The sequence below is a fragment of the Acomys russatus genome, chromosome 6 (assembly GCF_903995435.1).
Source record: "Acomys russatus chromosome 6, mAcoRus1.1, whole genome shotgun sequence".
NCBI classification, from domain to species: Eukaryota; Metazoa; Chordata; class Mammalia; order Rodentia; family Muridae; genus Acomys; species Acomys russatus.
Genome location: NC_067142.1, coordinates 34,305,751 through 34,321,520, shown reverse-complemented (window position 1 = coordinate 34,321,520; position 15,770 = coordinate 34,305,751). Strand labels below are relative to the sequence as shown.

Here is a 15,770-nt window from a genome sequence, read left to right as displayed (position 1 = left end):
GTCCCTGTGATAGCCTCTGTCGCTTCTGTTGTACTTGGTCATGTCTCTTTCTGGAGAGTGGTCAGCATAGACTTCTGCTGAGGGTCCGTTTGGGAGGGGCTGTCCTCTTTTGTTCAAGATAAAGGACTGTGATCTCTGGAGTCTGATCTGAGGGGTTTGAAACCAACTCTGCTTCAATGTCTCTGAATTTAAATCTCCTGTTTAAAATGAGAGTCAATTTGTAAGACTTGAAAACAGTCTGTGTTTTATGCACATACTACATAGCAGGGGCTCAGCATCATTTAGGCCGGGGAGTTAAACTGCTTCTGGTATTCTGAAGTTGCCCCAGTTTTTCTTCCCACCTGTATTCTAACTTCAGTCTGTGACTGCTCCCTAGGGACCTTACAAGCAGCTTAAGATGGGCACATGGACAACTGGAGATGTGAGCTCCAGACCCAGTGTCTACTAAGTGGTAGTGTGTCTTTGGGCAGGTTCTATGCTGAGGTCTCAGGCCTCAGGTTCCCTGCCTAAGGGGAGGGTTGGACCAGATGTTCCCTGAGGGTTCCCAGTACTCCATAAATATAAGCATAAATATAAGCACCATTTCCATGGGGGACACTGACCATCTTGCTTATATTTCCTACTGACCCTTTCAGCACCCTGCCTCCTAGTTTGAGCCTCTGTCCCATCTCTCTGCCACCTTACTTTGTGCTGTCCTTCCCCTCCCCTGCCCCCATGCTCCCAGGGCCCTGCAGGATTATCTGTTGATAAGGTGGCCCTGCTGAAAATCAAAAAGCCAAGTTGGTTCTATCTAGGCTCAGTAAGAAGTGAGGCTTAGCAGGGAGGAGGGAAGAGACTGGTACTCTACCGTGAGATGGCCATACTTTGTTCTCACAGGGTCCTCATGACCTTCAAATGCTTGACAGGAGAAAGCATAGCCCTGGCCACAGATGCTTTTCCCTGCCCCTGCCCCTGCCCTCCACCTTCACATAGCCACTCCGGTACCCTGAGCTGGGCTCTGTTTCTTCCTTCCCCAGGGAGCTGTCTCATAATCAGATTGAGGAGCTGCCCAGCTTGCACAGGTGTCAGAAGCTGGAGGAAATGTGAGTCTGAGGTCTGCTCAAGTCTGAGGAGGGGGCGCAGGGGCTAACACATGCTCCCAACCCTTCTTTCTTCTCAGTTTGTGGGACCCAGATGTAGGGCTGGGAGCTCAGCAAGACCTGGGTACATCCCCTGGGACTCACAGTAGATGATTTTGGTAGGAACAGGTGCCCAAAGGAGTTTCGGGGTGGCTCCTTCTGCGTCAACAGCAATAGGAAAATGCAGTTGTGATTGGTGCCAGTTGGAGACACAGGGCCACCATGGTGCTCTATGTGAGACACAGGAGGGACCAGAAGCACCCTAGGTTTGGGAGCGTGTGCTATCATGTTCCACAACCCGTCAACATTGACTCATACATGTGTGCTCACAAACACAAAGATAAGCATGGCTGTGCATGAGCCTCCATCTTCACAAGGAAAAGCTCACCTTAAAGTTTCTCTAAGCCCCATTTGCCTAACCTCCAATTTCCTTAAACTACTATGGTCTCCTGAGTCCCTTGTAGCTGCCCCTGATTCTAGACAGGGCAATGCTTTATGGAGCCATGGCAGGGAAAATATATCTGGGTTTGTCTGGTTTGTCTGAATGACAATGTCTTTGACATGGTTGGAGTCCAGGATCTATCTCCTATTCAGACAGTAAGTCCACTACACTCGGCTTCTCAACTCAATGCAGCCACTTGGTTACCCAAGGGCTAGGCAGTGTCTGTGGCCAGGCTAGGGTCTACAGGACCCATGGCTGTGGGGGGAAGTGGGGAACGCTTCAGCTGGGCTGGGAGCCAGGCCCGGTAGGAACCCTGGAAGCTGACTCCCTTTTGGGCCACAGGGATGGTTTTGTGGCTTTGTCTCCTGACCCACTTACCCAAGGCAACCGGATCCCCGTGCACTCCCTTTAATTCTAGTGACTTCCTCAGGCTAGGCCTTTTTTCCTGTGCCAGGAGAAGTGGGGGGCTCTCCTTTCTTCCTCCCAGCACTTGAGGGGCATGGAGCAGAGCCAGAGACTGGGCCCGCGGGCTCATCTAGTCTCTCTTGCTGCCCTAGTGGCCTCCAACACAACCGGATCTTGGAAATTGGTGCGGATACCTTCAGCCAGCTGGGCTCCTTGCAAGCTCTGTGAGTACCTGCAGCGCCCAGGGGTGGGATCTGGAGGACCCCTGTGCCCCCTCCAAGTTCATTCCCATAGCGCATGAATCCAGTTTAAGCACTTGTGATAGGTATGCTGGTCCTTCTCCACTGCCTCTTTACACACACACACACACACACACACACACACACACACACACACACACACACACACAAGCGTGAGCATGCACGAGCTCCCATGAGGCAATTCTCCATCCAGATATAGTCATGCAGACCTCTTCTCTAGCTATTACCCAGGAAGTTCTGAGGCTCTGGAGCCAAGACATAATGGCTCCATTCCAGGGGCTGCAAGCAGGTTAGGAACTAGGCAGCAGTAGAAACCTTGTGCAAAAGGCTTAAGGCCATGGCTGCTTGGGAAGGTTAGATGGAAAGTATGTGTGAGCAAGTCCAAGATAGGCCCAGGATAGGAACAATGCCTTCTCCACATGTTCCGGCCCTCTCCTACCTCCTGCTTTCTGCTCACAGAGACCTGAGTTGGAACGCCATCCGGGCTATCCACCCCGAGGCCTTCTCAACCCTGCGTTCCTTGGTAAAGCTGTAAGTACCCCTTGAGCTCTCGTCCAGGATGCTGGGGACTAGTCAGGACTGTGACATGGTTGGTGGTTACAGGGGGGCCACCCCTGAGCAGGGACTTGTACAAATGTTTCACCACATGTCACAGGGATGTCTGAGCAGCCTAATCCATCATTCTGACCGTGTGTTTGACACACTGCGAGGCCTGGTAAACAGTCTGCTTCCTGCAAACCCTGAGATATCATCTGCTAACATTCTGCAATGCTTTAGCATTCTCGGTCCCCATCATGCTCCTCTGCCTCACCTCTACCCTGGCCTCTCTAGTCTCCCTCCGTGTGCACCAATAAAGGGACATATGTGTCTGGATGTCTCAATTCAAGAGGATGGTGATTGATGGACAACTGAGGTTTTCAGAGAGCTGCAAGGCAGCAGGAAACCATATGATCTTTAAGTCTCATAGGATGCAAACAGTAAGTGGGCAGGGAATCATGGGATCTTTAAGTCGCATAGGATGCAAACAGTAAGCGGGCAGGGCTGGTGTGTGGCTGTTATGTCAGGCTGAAAAGGGCCTCTGACCTGGTTGCCATACACTGTGGTGCAGGTTGTTTGATGTACAGGGGTCCCTGCCTAAGAAGGAGCTGGCATCCTCCCTGTCTGCTTGCCAAGCTGCATGTCCCAAAGGTGTTCCCACATACTTGGAGCCCTTCTGAGTAACGCAAAGACTCCTCAAGGCTCCTGGCCTTGGAGATTATCCAGCCACAGAGCCTTACTGCACTGGTGACATCTCCGGGGTCTGGAAGGAGAAGCCCGCTTAAGGAGTTGTTATGACTCTCATGTGGCATGCAGTCCCTGCTCCCTACCACCACCATTACCACCACCACTGGTCTGTGGCTCTCTGGGCTCTGGGCCTTGGTCTTGTAAAACTCTCACCTCCATCTTCCCTCTGCTATTTGCCATACTCCTGCCAGATAGGTAGGACAGATATTTTTATCCTTTGAAAGACGAGGCCATTGGAACTTGGGCAGATGTGTGACTCTCTTTGGTTACACAGTGAGTTGGTGACAGTGCCAGGTTTCCTGCCTGCCAGTCCAGGACTATTTCCACGACTCACAGTCTGTGGTCCTAGTGTTTGCATTGGACTCCTGGCTCAGGTTAATAATGTCTCCAGGAAAAGTTGTGTGTGTCCTCACCTCTGGCTACCAGGCAGGTTCTGCAAAGCAGAATAGGTGGTCCAATGCCAGCTTACTGCTGGATGGCCAGCTCTGTCCTACCCTGTCTGACTCTAGTCGATTAGATCACCAAAGAAGCAAAGGGAATGTGTGGGATACAAACAGACAGCAGAAAGGTCTCCCAGGCGGGTCAGCAAGGGTTCCTGGATGGTACCCAGATGCAGCAGCTAGAGCTGTGGGGCTCCGGCACCTCTAGACTGGGATGATATGACATTAAGTTAGAAGAGTCCCTGAAACATAGCTAACGCCCAACGCCTATCGATTGAATGCATGGCTGAATTAATAGACGATATCTCTACAAACCCTTAAGAACCCTTGCCCCAGAGTCTACACTGTCTCCCCTGTGTTTAGCTTCTGTTCTTTGCTCTTTTCCTCTTGCTTTCATGCCAGGCACACTGGCCACACCCTCAACAGAGCCCCGCCCCCCTCAGCAGTCCCACTGAATGCCAATAGCCCTGATTGTCCACTGTCCTAGGGACCTGACTGACAACCAGCTGACCACACTGCCCTTGGCTGGGCTGGGAGGCCTGATGCACCTGAAACTCAAAGGGAACTTGGCCCTGTCTCAAGCCTTCTCCAAGGACAGTTTCCCAAAACTGAGGTGAGAGCTTGGCTTGCCCTGTGCATGAAGAGGTGTGTGTCCCAGACACCTTGAGGACAGAGAAAACTGAAAAAGCCTGCTAGCTTAGAGTTTGGCTCCACTGACCTCCTGTCAGCTAACTAGAGGCAAGGCTTTCTCTCTTTTCTCCTCATCTCCTCCTCCGATCCCAACCGCCAACCTAAGGATGCCAGGAACTGTAAGGAAAAGACCTTGGACCTTCTTATTTCTTGTCTGGCTCTCCATAGCCTGGCTATCCCATCCTCATCTGAGGCACAGAATCGGGGCAGAGCCCAGGGCCCTGGTGAATGGAAAACAAGCTGCACAGCCAGTCCTTGGTGCTAATGACATCCAGGCTTCCTTCATGTAGTGGCGGCAGCCGTGCAGCCTGTGTGGCCCAAGCTTTGTCTGCTGCAAGCTAATGAGATGCCCAAGGCATCTGTCCTCACTCTCAGAGGGTACAAAATCCAGTTCTGTTCTGCCAGGCGCTGGGAAGGGGACGGGGTGTTGGTTTCACAGAAGACAAGGCAAGGGTGAAGAGTCACTGGGGAAATTGTTGCTTGAAAAAAAAAAAAAAAAAAAAAAAAGGAAGAGATGCTGGAGAGATGGCCCAGTGGTGAAGAGCTCTTGCTGTGCAGCTATGAGGATGGGAGTTCAGCTCCTAGCACCTATATGATAATCTGGGATCCCACACATATGCCTGTCATCCCACCTCCAAGGAGGGCAGAGACAAGAGGATGACTGGAGTTTGCTGGCTTCTAGCCTAGCCAAGAAAACTGGCCGGGTTCAGGGAGAAACCTTGTCTCAGTGAGACAGAGAGTAATAGAAAAGGAGAGCACTTGACACCCTCTTCTGGTCTCTGCTTGTGTGCATAGGACCATGTGTATACTCACTCAAACATAAAGAAAGGAAGGTAGATGCATGGACCTACTTACTTGGGTGGCAGAAGAGAGAAGATGGGTGGTTTAAGGTCACCCTTGGCTATAGGTGAAGTCTGAGGCCAGCCTGGCTCATGTGAGACCCTGTCTTGAAAGAAAAAGAAAAGAAAAGGAAAAGGTGGAGGGAGGAAAAAGAAAGGAAGAGAGGGAAGGAAGGAAAGACAGAAAATAAGGAAAGGGAGAAGGAAAAATAAAATGAATCTATGCCCCCTTTCCCCAGAACTTAAGATCAAACCCAAGAGCCACGAGCATGCCAGGCAAGTGCTCCATCGCTGAGTCACATCCCAGCCCCTCCCCCTCTTATTGCCTTCTTAAATATAAGACAACAGTTACTGCTGAGGAAGAGCATGGAGTGCCTGAGTGCTATGTGGTCTTGGGGAAATTGCCCCCAACTCTGAGTCTGCTGTGGGGACTTCTAAATCAATAGGCAGAAGGCTTCTCCTTTCCTCTAAGTTCAGATGAATGAAGAGAAGATTACAATCTCTCCACAGCCTTTTGGGATTGAGAATCAAGACTCAAGATTCCTCTAAAGAAAGGCCTAGATTAGTGGTTCTCAACCTGTGGTTCTTGACTCCTTTGGGGCAGGGTGTGAAATGACACTTTCACAGGGGTCACCTAAAACCACCGGAAACACAGACACCTACATTATGATTCATAACAGTAACTATGAGGTAGCAATAAAAATTGTTTTATGACTGGGGGGGGTCACCACACCATGAGGAGCTGTATTAAAGGGCCCCAGCATTAAGAAGGTCAAGAACTGCTGCTCTGGAGGGAGAAAGACACTTTGGGGGTGAAGGGAGGGGCTGAGGGTATCCCAAGCACACTAAGGTAGACTCTCCCTACCCTAGAATTCTGGAGGTGCCCTATGCCTATCAGTGCTGTGCGTATGGCATGTGTGCCAGCTTCTTCAAGACCTCTGGGCAGTGGCAGGCTGAGGACTTGCGCCTGGAGGAAGAAGAGGCACCAAAGAGGCCCCTGGGTCTCCTTGCTGGACAAGCTGAGAACCACTGTGAGTGGCTGGGGACCCTGGGCTGAGGGTGTCGGGGACCAAGGGTGTCAGGGGCTGAGGAGAGGAATCTTGAGGGGAGGGTTAGGGAAGTATTAGTGGGAATACTTGCCATCTGGAGGGTACCGTTCCACTGTTTGCACACTCAAGTGCCCTTGTTGAAAACAAAAGAACATAAGGATGAGAGCATGAATGTCAACACCTTCCTGGCCTTTGCATCCCCTGTATGTCCCACCTCTCTTAATCTCCCTGCCCCATGGGTCACCTGCTTCATCTCAGTGGCCACCTCCTTGCAGCCCATGGCCTTCACCCTTTGGGTATCCTCAGAGAAGACAAGTTAAACAGGTCATCAACTGAGTCAAGTAGGATAGAATTCAATGAACTGAGTTAAACCTGTTTTCAGTGGGGGAAGCACCTTACTTCGTGTCCTAGGAGTAAATGGAACACTGTAAGGGAGCATCACTCCCAAAGCTACATGCCCTCTGCCTCCGTTCTTCCCATGAGCTCAAATGTGAAATTGAAATGGGGTTGTCTTGGGCCAGATGTATATCTTTCTGGAAGAGTTGGGGTGAAGAGAAAGTTGGAGGTAGCTAGACAAGGAATTCTAAAGGGGTGTCTACAAAGTATCTGATGGATACAAGGAAGAGAAGGGTGCTTTCCTCTCCCTAGGCGCTGTGCTCCCAACCACAAGTACAGTTAGGATAGAAAAGGGAGTCCTGCCTGTTGGATTTTATTTTCCATCTTTGACTTTTCCCAATATCTCAGAGAAGCTTAACAGAAAACAAAACAAAACAAGATAAATCTAAAGCTGAGTATGGTGCTGCCACACACCAGGAACCCAGCAGACACAAGGTACAGGCAGGAGGGCCAGGTGCTCCAGGCCATTATCACCTACATAGTCAGTTTAAGGCTCCACGCAACTCATTTATGGCAGCTCATGCTGGTGTTATGGTGTAGACAGAACTCAGTCCAAACCCGTCTACACCACGTACCACTGGGCTGCCTTCAATGTGTTTTAACCTGAATTTAATTTCCTAAGCTTTCTATTAAGAAAAGATAAAATATCTCTCAATGGTTGTGAGGGAGGAATAGAGGGTTCCATACAAGGCAAAGTGTGTTTGTCAATACTGCTTTGAGAGTCAGGGGCACATATGTGGGGACAGTGTCATTGTATAACCTAGAACGCAGATTATCAAAGTCAAACACTGTACTGTTTGGAGAGCTCTGAGAATTTCCCTCCTAGTGGATAGAAATAGGACCAAAGCATCTCCCAAAGAAGGTGCAAGCTCCAGGAAAAGGAGGAGGAGGAGTAGGAGGAGGAAGAGGAGGAACCCAGCAACTAGTGGGACTAGCAGAGGCTATTCCCCAGGGACAGTCCCGGATGTCTGCTGCATACTCCTTGGGGGAGTGAAAGGGGGGGGGCTGGAAAGAGGAATGGAAATTTTTCTTCCACAAGGTGAAACTTTCCGCTGGGCTTAGATCTTGGAGAACCCGGGGGCCTGTTGAGTTAGTGGGCTGCCTGTGCCTGTAACAGGAGCTCGGGCAGGGCCCCCCCCCACACACTTCCTGTGAAAGCAAAGGAACAGAAAGAAAGCCAGGAGTGGCTGTTCCAGCCAGATTCGATTTCCTTCTCATTTGAAGAATGGTTACTTAACACCTTGGCTGTGACTTTCCCAGCCTCAGACAGAGTCCGTAGGCTTCACCCCTGTATTTCGTTCATGCATTTTGATTTCAAAGAGTCTCGGAAATCCTTTCTGGAGTGCATGGGCAGGTGAGGGGTGAAAGGGGGAGGAAGGAAACGCCAGGACTCTGGGTACACCTTGGCCTTCCACCTGCCCTGAAGCTGACCGGGAAACTCTTCACAGATGTAGTGGGGAGAAAGATCTACACAGGAAGCAGACCAAGTGAGCCAAAGATGGGGAGAAACACAGCAGAGTCTTCCACTTATTCCCCTGTGATGGAGAACACTGAACCTCGCACATCAGCCCCAGTCCAGAAACCACTCTGGGGTTTTGTGTGTGTGTGTGTGTATGTGTGTGTGTGTGTGTGTGTGTGTGTGTGTGTGTGTGTGTGTGTGTGTGTGTCTATTTGATACACAAGGCTATGATGGCCACAGGTTGATACCACATGTCTTTCTTTATTACTCCCTACCTTATTTTCTAAGACAGGGTCTCCCACTGAGACCAGACTGATTGACCAGGGAGATACAGGGATCCTCCTGTCCCCCAGCCCCCCACATCCTCATCCTTCCCATCTGTGTGCCCCACCTGGGCTAAGGCTGCATATGCCACCACCACGCCTGGCTTTTCTGTGGCTGCTGGGGCTCTGAACTCAAGTCTTCATGCTTGCTGTTGAGAATGAGGTTTTGTGTAGCCCAGGCTTGCTTCACACTTGCTTTGTAGCTGAGGATGACCTTGAACTCCTGATCCTCCTGCCTCTACCTACCAAATTCTGGGATCACAGACATACCCCACCATGCTCAGTACTAACATTCTCCTCTCCTCCACCACCCCTCCTCCTCCTCCTCTTCTTTTTTTGGTTTGTGTAGCTTTGCCAGTCCTGGAACTAACTATGCAGACTAGGCTGGACTCAAACTCACAGAGATCCACCTGCCTCTGCCTCCCGAGTGCTGAGATCACAGGCATGCGCCACCATGCCAGGCTTCCAATGGTTTTCTAATGTGTAGTGTTCATAGCAGGACATGGGATTGCAAAGCTAGGCTGGCTTGAGGAAGAACTATGGAATCACTAGCTCTCTTCATTAGAGTAGACACCAGCTACACTCATGGACTAACGATGGTTGGGCACAGGAAAATGCAGACTAGCAGAGAGTGAAATGTTCATTGCAGAGAACTAGAAATATACAACATCCACAAGCAGAGAGCATGGAGCGACCCAAATACTGAGGCCCAAGAGTAAAAGTAGCAGGGCTGTTGAATGGGCCACGATTGAACCGTTAGGTAGAGAGACATCAGCGTAAGTAAGTGTGAGTTAAGACAAAGGTGGGTCTTTAGTGACAGACACCAAGAGCCTGGACTCCAGCCATTTTCTCTCTTTCCCTTCTCAGATGACCTAGACCTGGATGAACTCCAGATGGAGATGGAGGACTCCAAGCCACATCCCAGTGTCCAGTGCAGCCCTGTTCCAGGTGAGATGGGTGGCTGGATGCCTGGGTGCCTGGGGAGCTTGGGAGGGGATACCCAACTATCCAAATGAGAAGCCAGTGTAGCTTGTCTGTAGCATGTTGCAGATACTTTCTTTGCCCAATGCTCAACATGCTGGGTGGGGGTGGGGTGGGGGAGCCTCTTATAATCCTTGTGGAGAGGAGCTGGAGTTCTCTTCCAGGGTCAAGCACCCTTTATAAGGCAGCCAAATCAGAGGTTATGCATCTAGGAAAAAGTTGCTTTCACGGAAGAGAACAGCGAGAAAGGACGCCTTGATGTCACTGCTGGGTTTGCTGTCGCTGCTTTCTGAGCATGCCCTCAAACACACACACCACAGACACATAGAGCCAGGCAGCACTCTGAAAGATCACCTTCTCCATCCCATAAATAGTGACATCTCTCTTTATTAAAATCTTCCAGGGTGGAAAAACTCTGGTGTCTCTGGATAATTCCTAAAGTACTTTCTTAGAGGCAGAGACGTCTCCACTGGAGTCTAACCTGGAGCCATGAGAAACTTGTGCTGGAAATGGGAGACGTTCTCTTCCCCTGATGCCACACAACCTAAATTTATTTTGTTTGTTTGTTTTTAAGTGTGAAGAGTCCCTTCCCTGTGTATAACATGCTAACAGAGCCAGGCATGGCAATGTGTGCCTTTAATCCCAGCACTCAGGATGCAGAGGCAGATGGAGCTCTGTAAGTTTGAGGCTAGCCTGGTCTACATATTGAATTCCAGGGCTATATAGTGAGAACCTGTTTCAAAAACCAAACCAAAACAATAAAATAAAATGCCAACAGGTCATGCCAGAAAACAGCACCTTGCTGCTTGGGCCAAGAACTGTTGAGAATAAACACAAAATGGCAAACAGTTAGCTGTTTCTAGTTCATCCCACCTCTGTTTTCCAGGTTTCCATATTTCTTTGATTTAAGCCTGTTGTCCAGAAAGTTTTCAGCCTTGGCCTTGCTCAATACCTGCTCTTAACTTTTAGTGGCAAAAGTATGCCCCCTAGTGTCGGATGAGGGAAGGAAGCACGTGGCATATTTTGCCAGGAAACACGTGCTTCAATTGCTCTCTCTGCCTCAGAAATTTCAAGTCTGAAAATCAGTAATCAACAAGGAGGAGGTAAAAGAGAAAGTTCTGAAAAACAAGGCTCAACTTGAACTTGCTTCTTTAAATACCTCACACAAGTGGTCAATACATTGCTGTACATCATATGATATGGGGTATTTAGTGTACAGCCATTGAAAAGACGTTTTCTGAGGTTTGAGGAATTATGCAAAGCCTAATTTAAAAAGAATAAAACCTCAACTTATTTTAAGTATGTACATTAAAACCTGGAAGAAAATATGCCAAAACAATGAGGTCTTTTTGAGTGGTGAGATCATAAAACAGTTAAAAATTGTCCATGTTGTATTTTTAAATTTCCAACAATTACCATCTATTATTTCATAATCAGAAAAAATGTTTTTAAAATAGCTCCCACAGAAATCTCTTAAATTCCCAAGCTACCTAGCAATACATTGAAAAACAAGTGTGAAGCCAAAGAAAATTAAGAAATAATATGCCCCAAAGTTACAAGGCGACTTAATCGTAGGCACAGGGAGAGAGGTGGAAAAACGCCAGGATCTTACCCATCGACTGTAGAGTCAAGTTGGAAAGCTCCAGCAGTTCAAAGCATTTTTTTTTCCTTTGTTTTTAGTTGGGGTTTCACTACAATCTCAGGCTGGCTTCAAACTCATCATCCTCCTGCCTCCCTGAGTACTAGGATCACAGGTGTGAACTACTATACTTAGCAATGTTTTCTATGTTTTGATTATGAACTTTGTCTTCCAAACACTGATTGCGTGATGAGCACGCGGTGAACTCTAAGCGAAGGAGACCAGCCAACGTCTAGTCAGGACGCTGGTGGAGACTTCAGTGATTGCATGGGCAGCGTCACCACCACAAAGCTGTTGACTTTGGACAGCTCCCCATTCTGCCTTTGTCCCAGCCCTAACTTCTCTTCACTCCTGTAAGCCAGTTTGTTCCTTCTATCTCTCCAAATCTTACTCCTTCGGAAAGACCCCCGCCCCATTTTCCCAAGTCTGGGTTTGCATTGTATCACACATATACTTCTGTGTGTTTTCTTTGCAGCTTCCTCACAGTTTCTCCCCTTAATTCCAGGAGTTTTCTGAGGGAAGCCAAATCTGCATTTCCGAGACAGAAATTGTCTCCTGTTGGTCTATGCTCAGGAGTTGTCTGAGCATACAGCCTGGTTTGGCCAGTGAGCTGGGTTCAGGCAGCCGCAGCTCTGGGTTTAATAACATCTGCGCTTCTCTCTCACAGGCCCCTTCAAGCCCTGCGAGCATCTCTTTGAGAGCTGGGGCATCCGCCTTGCTGTGTGGGCCATCGTGCTGCTCTCCGTACTCTGTAACGGGCTGGTGCTGCTGACAGTCTTTGCGGGCGGGCCCAGCCCCCTGTCCCAGGTCAAGCTCGTGGTGGGTGCAATCGCAGGCGCCAACACCTTGACCGGCATTTCCTGCGGCCTCCTGGCCTCGGTGGACGCCTTGACCTTCGGCCAGTTCGCTGAGTACGGAGCTCGCTGGGAGACCGGGCTAGGCTGCCAGGCTACGGGCTTCCTGGCCGTCCTGGGGTCGGAGGCATCGGTGCTACTGCTCACACTGGCCGCCGTGCAGTGCAGCGTCTCGGTGACCTGTGTCCGGGCCTACGGGAAGGCGCCGTCGCCCGGCAGCGTCCGCGCAGGCGCACTGGGGTGCCTGGCGCTGGCTGGGCTGACAGCCGCGCTGCCCCTGGCCTCGGTGGGGGAGTACGGCGCCTCCCCGCTCTGCCTGCCCTACGCCCCGCCCGAGGGCCGGCCCGCCGCCCTGGGCTTCGCCGTGGCCCTGGTGATGATGAACTCGCTCTGTTTCCTGGTGGTGGCCGGCGCCTACATCAAGCTCTACTGTGACCTGCCGCGGGGTGACTTTGAGGCCGTGTGGGACTGCGCCATGGTGCGGCACGTGGCCTGGCTCATCTTTGCAGATGGTCTCCTCTACTGCCCGGTGGCCTTTCTCAGCTTTGCCTCCATGCTGGGCCTCTTCCCTGTCACCCCTGAGGCTGTCAAGTCGGTCCTCCTGGTGGTGCTGCCTCTGCCTGCCTGCCTCAACCCACTGCTCTACCTGCTCTTCAACCCTCACTTCCGGGAGGACCTTCGGAGGCTGTGGCCAAGCCCTCAGTCCGCGGGGTCCCTAGCCTATGCTGCAGCCGGTGAGCTAGAGAAGAGCTCTTGCGATTCCACCCAAGCTCTGGTGGCTTTCTCTGATGTAGATCTTATTCTGGAAGCTTCTGAGGCTGGACAGCCTCCTGGGCTGCAGACCTATGGCTTCCCTTCAGTGACCCTCATCTCCCGTCATCAGCCAGGGGCCACCAGGCTGGAGGGAAACCGTTTTGTAGAGCCAGATGGAACTCCGTTTGGGAATTTACAACCTCCCACCAATGGAGAACTGTTGCGGAGGGCAGAGGGAGCCACGTTGGCAGGCCATGGCTCTTCAGCAGGTGGAGCCTTCTGGCCCTCTGGCTCTCTCTTTGCCTCTCACTTGTAAATAATCCCTCCCGTTTGTCCTCTTCTCTCCCAATGATGGCTGCTTATAAAAGAAACACAACTACAGCTCCACAGCAGGATGGCCAACGCCCCTGGCTCCATTCTCTCTCTCTCTCTTTCTATGGCCATAACCAGTGTTTCCTGGATTTCTTCAGCTTCACTTTCATCCTGGGTTCTCCCTGGCAAGTCCAAATACGTAGACCAGAGACCTAGAAATTTGCTTAAGAAAAAGGAGCAAAGTAAAGACAGTGAGCAGACAGGGCCATAGCCAGTGAGTGCACAGCGGGCAGGCAGGCAGACCTCACTGAGAAAGGCAACAGAAGAGACCTACCAAAGACATCGGGGCATCTCCCCTGTGACTTGTGGATAGGCTGTAAAAATGTGTTCTGTGTCTCACTAATCTTGACCTATGCCCATGCACAAGTGCTTCCTGTTAAAATACGTTTTGGAAGCCATTGCATATTATGTCCCGCTCTTAAGAGTCATGAGGTCATGTTAGTGTCTGAAAGGTCCTGACAATTAGGACCTTTTAACTTAATTACTGCAGCAGTTAAACTTCATTACTTGATGATAGGTTTCTGTTTGCTTTTCATTTCGTGGGATACTTATAAATATACCACAGAACTTACATGGTTTTCTCCCAGGGGGCTCATCTTCATACCATGGAGCGCTACTGTACCACATCCCAAGATGCCACCCTCCTTGGAAGCCTCCTAAGAAGCCAACTTGGGGTGAAGTGCCAGAGATAACTGGTGATTTCAACATCTAGGACAGACTCTTCACGTTGTGCTGTCTCCCCTCCCTTGTCCATCCCTCCCTGCCCCACCCCCACCCCACCCCCATCCCTCCCCCATCCTACCAGGGCAGAGACCCGGAGGAGCCTGCCTCACCCCCAGAAAGAGACCCTTGTGTGTGCTCCCACCCAGTACCAGCCACAAGCACCATTGAAATGTTGCCCTCAGCAAGACAAGACTCTTAGGTCCTGGCAAGGTACATGCTGGGGAGTCTGTGGCTCTATAGGCTTTCCCTAACTTTGTATTATTTTTGTATGGTTTTACATTGTATGCTTCCTGCCACAGCCTGGGCCTCTCTTCTCGTCCCAATCCTGTTTCTAGGAGTGGCAGACAATCTGAGAGAAGGGATATTTATATTGTGGTTATTGCATTTTAGGGGGTATTGTAGCCATCTGGGTCTCCTGGGTGCCCCCAACAGGCTGTTCATCCTTCTTCTCCTTTCTGGACCATCCTTCCCTTATGCTTCCCCCCCCCCCCACTGTGGGGGGCTACACAGTGCCTTCCATCCCACTCCAAACACAAGGGTTTCCCACCTCAGGAAGAGGAAGTAAGAAGTGGGGAGAATCCAAGACTCCTTAGGAGGTGATGATTGCTCCTGGGACCTTCCAGCATCATTTATATCAAGAGGACCAAGTCTGGATTCTGAAGCCCAGTGGAGCACCATTCTCTGCCTGGATCCTGTTGTGATCCCTTGCTGAGCCCACTCTCTAAGAACTCCATCTCTAAAACCAGCTGAGAAGGTTCTCTGAGTTTAATAGTTAACTTTCCATGGCTTAGCTTCTCTCCTGCCCCCCAAGTGTCCAGTGAAAATTCTGGCATAGGTGAAACAAGTGGGGTGGAAGGATGAGTCGGAGGCCACACACAGAGCTTGAAACATTTCTAAACCTCATGTGACTCACTGAGTAGTCAGCCCCTGGACTCCTTTAAGACTTGGAAGGAGAAAAGGCTGACTTTCTAATTTCTTGAGGTCCTCTCCTGGGGCCAATTTCAGAGAAGGCATTAATGATGGCAAATCTATTTATCAGTTCTTCCAAGGTGTCTGATCTCTTTATTTCCCCAGGGCTGATCAAGAACCTTTGGTAGAAAATTTTTCTTTCCTCCTGAGAATCTGTGGTTCTCTGAGATCCCCCAGGGATGGCAAAATTGGCATTATTTGGAGGAATTACCTAGATTCTCTCCTGCTCTCTCTGCTACCACCACCACTGTAGGATCATTGGTCCCTTTGGAGTTAAGGAACCAGCCTTGAGGTAGCGTGGAGTGGCCATGTGTTGGTGGTCTAAGAATATAGGAATTGTTCCTTAAAGATAATTTCTATGAAAGTGAGTCAGCCTTTTTGGGCTGCAAGCTTTAGCATGACCCTGTTGTTACCTCACTGTCTGCTTCTAGAGGTCTGGGCAGGTGAGAAGAGCATTGAAGTGCCTTCCATAAACTATTACTCAAAACTCCTAGCCAGGAGTGGTGGTGTGTACCTGTAATCCCAGCATGTGGCATGTGGAGACAAGAAGACCTGGAGTTAGGGTCATCCTCGGCTACATGGTAAATTTGAGGCTAGCCTAGGCTACATGAGACACTGTCTCAATAAACAAAAACAACTCCCCCCAAATACTAACTTGTGTACATTTGCCCCAAATAAGATTAAGTAGTAAAGTTTCTTTGTGTTGTGTTTTGGCCTAAATTTCTAGCAAGTCAGTATTTTTTTCTCCTTTGTAATCAGTTGAAGACTACTTGT

The 15,770-nt window shown here is 50.1% G+C and overlaps 1 protein-coding gene across 1 annotated transcript in view; it reads left to right on the top strand.

Annotated features, from left to right (window-relative positions):
* Lgr6 (leucine rich repeat containing G protein-coupled receptor 6) overlaps nucleotides 1-13,356 on the top strand; it is a 120,912-nt gene extending 107,556 nt beyond the window's left edge. Inside the window, exons 12-18 of the mRNA XM_051147460.1 lie at nucleotides 1,017-1,082; nucleotides 2,118-2,189; nucleotides 2,685-2,756; nucleotides 4,437-4,562; nucleotides 6,349-6,509; nucleotides 9,573-9,653; nucleotides 11,993-13,356. Coding sequence (XP_051003417.1) covers nucleotides 1,017-1,082; nucleotides 2,118-2,189; nucleotides 2,685-2,756; nucleotides 4,437-4,562; nucleotides 6,349-6,509; nucleotides 9,573-9,653; nucleotides 11,993-13,248 — 1,834 coding nt within the window. The 3' untranslated portion in view covers nucleotides 13,249-13,356. The remainder of the gene's footprint in view (nucleotides 1-1,016; nucleotides 1,083-2,117; nucleotides 2,190-2,684; nucleotides 2,757-4,436; nucleotides 4,563-6,348; nucleotides 6,510-9,572; nucleotides 9,654-11,992) is intronic.
* Nucleotides 13,357-15,770: the final 2,414 nt, after the last annotated feature.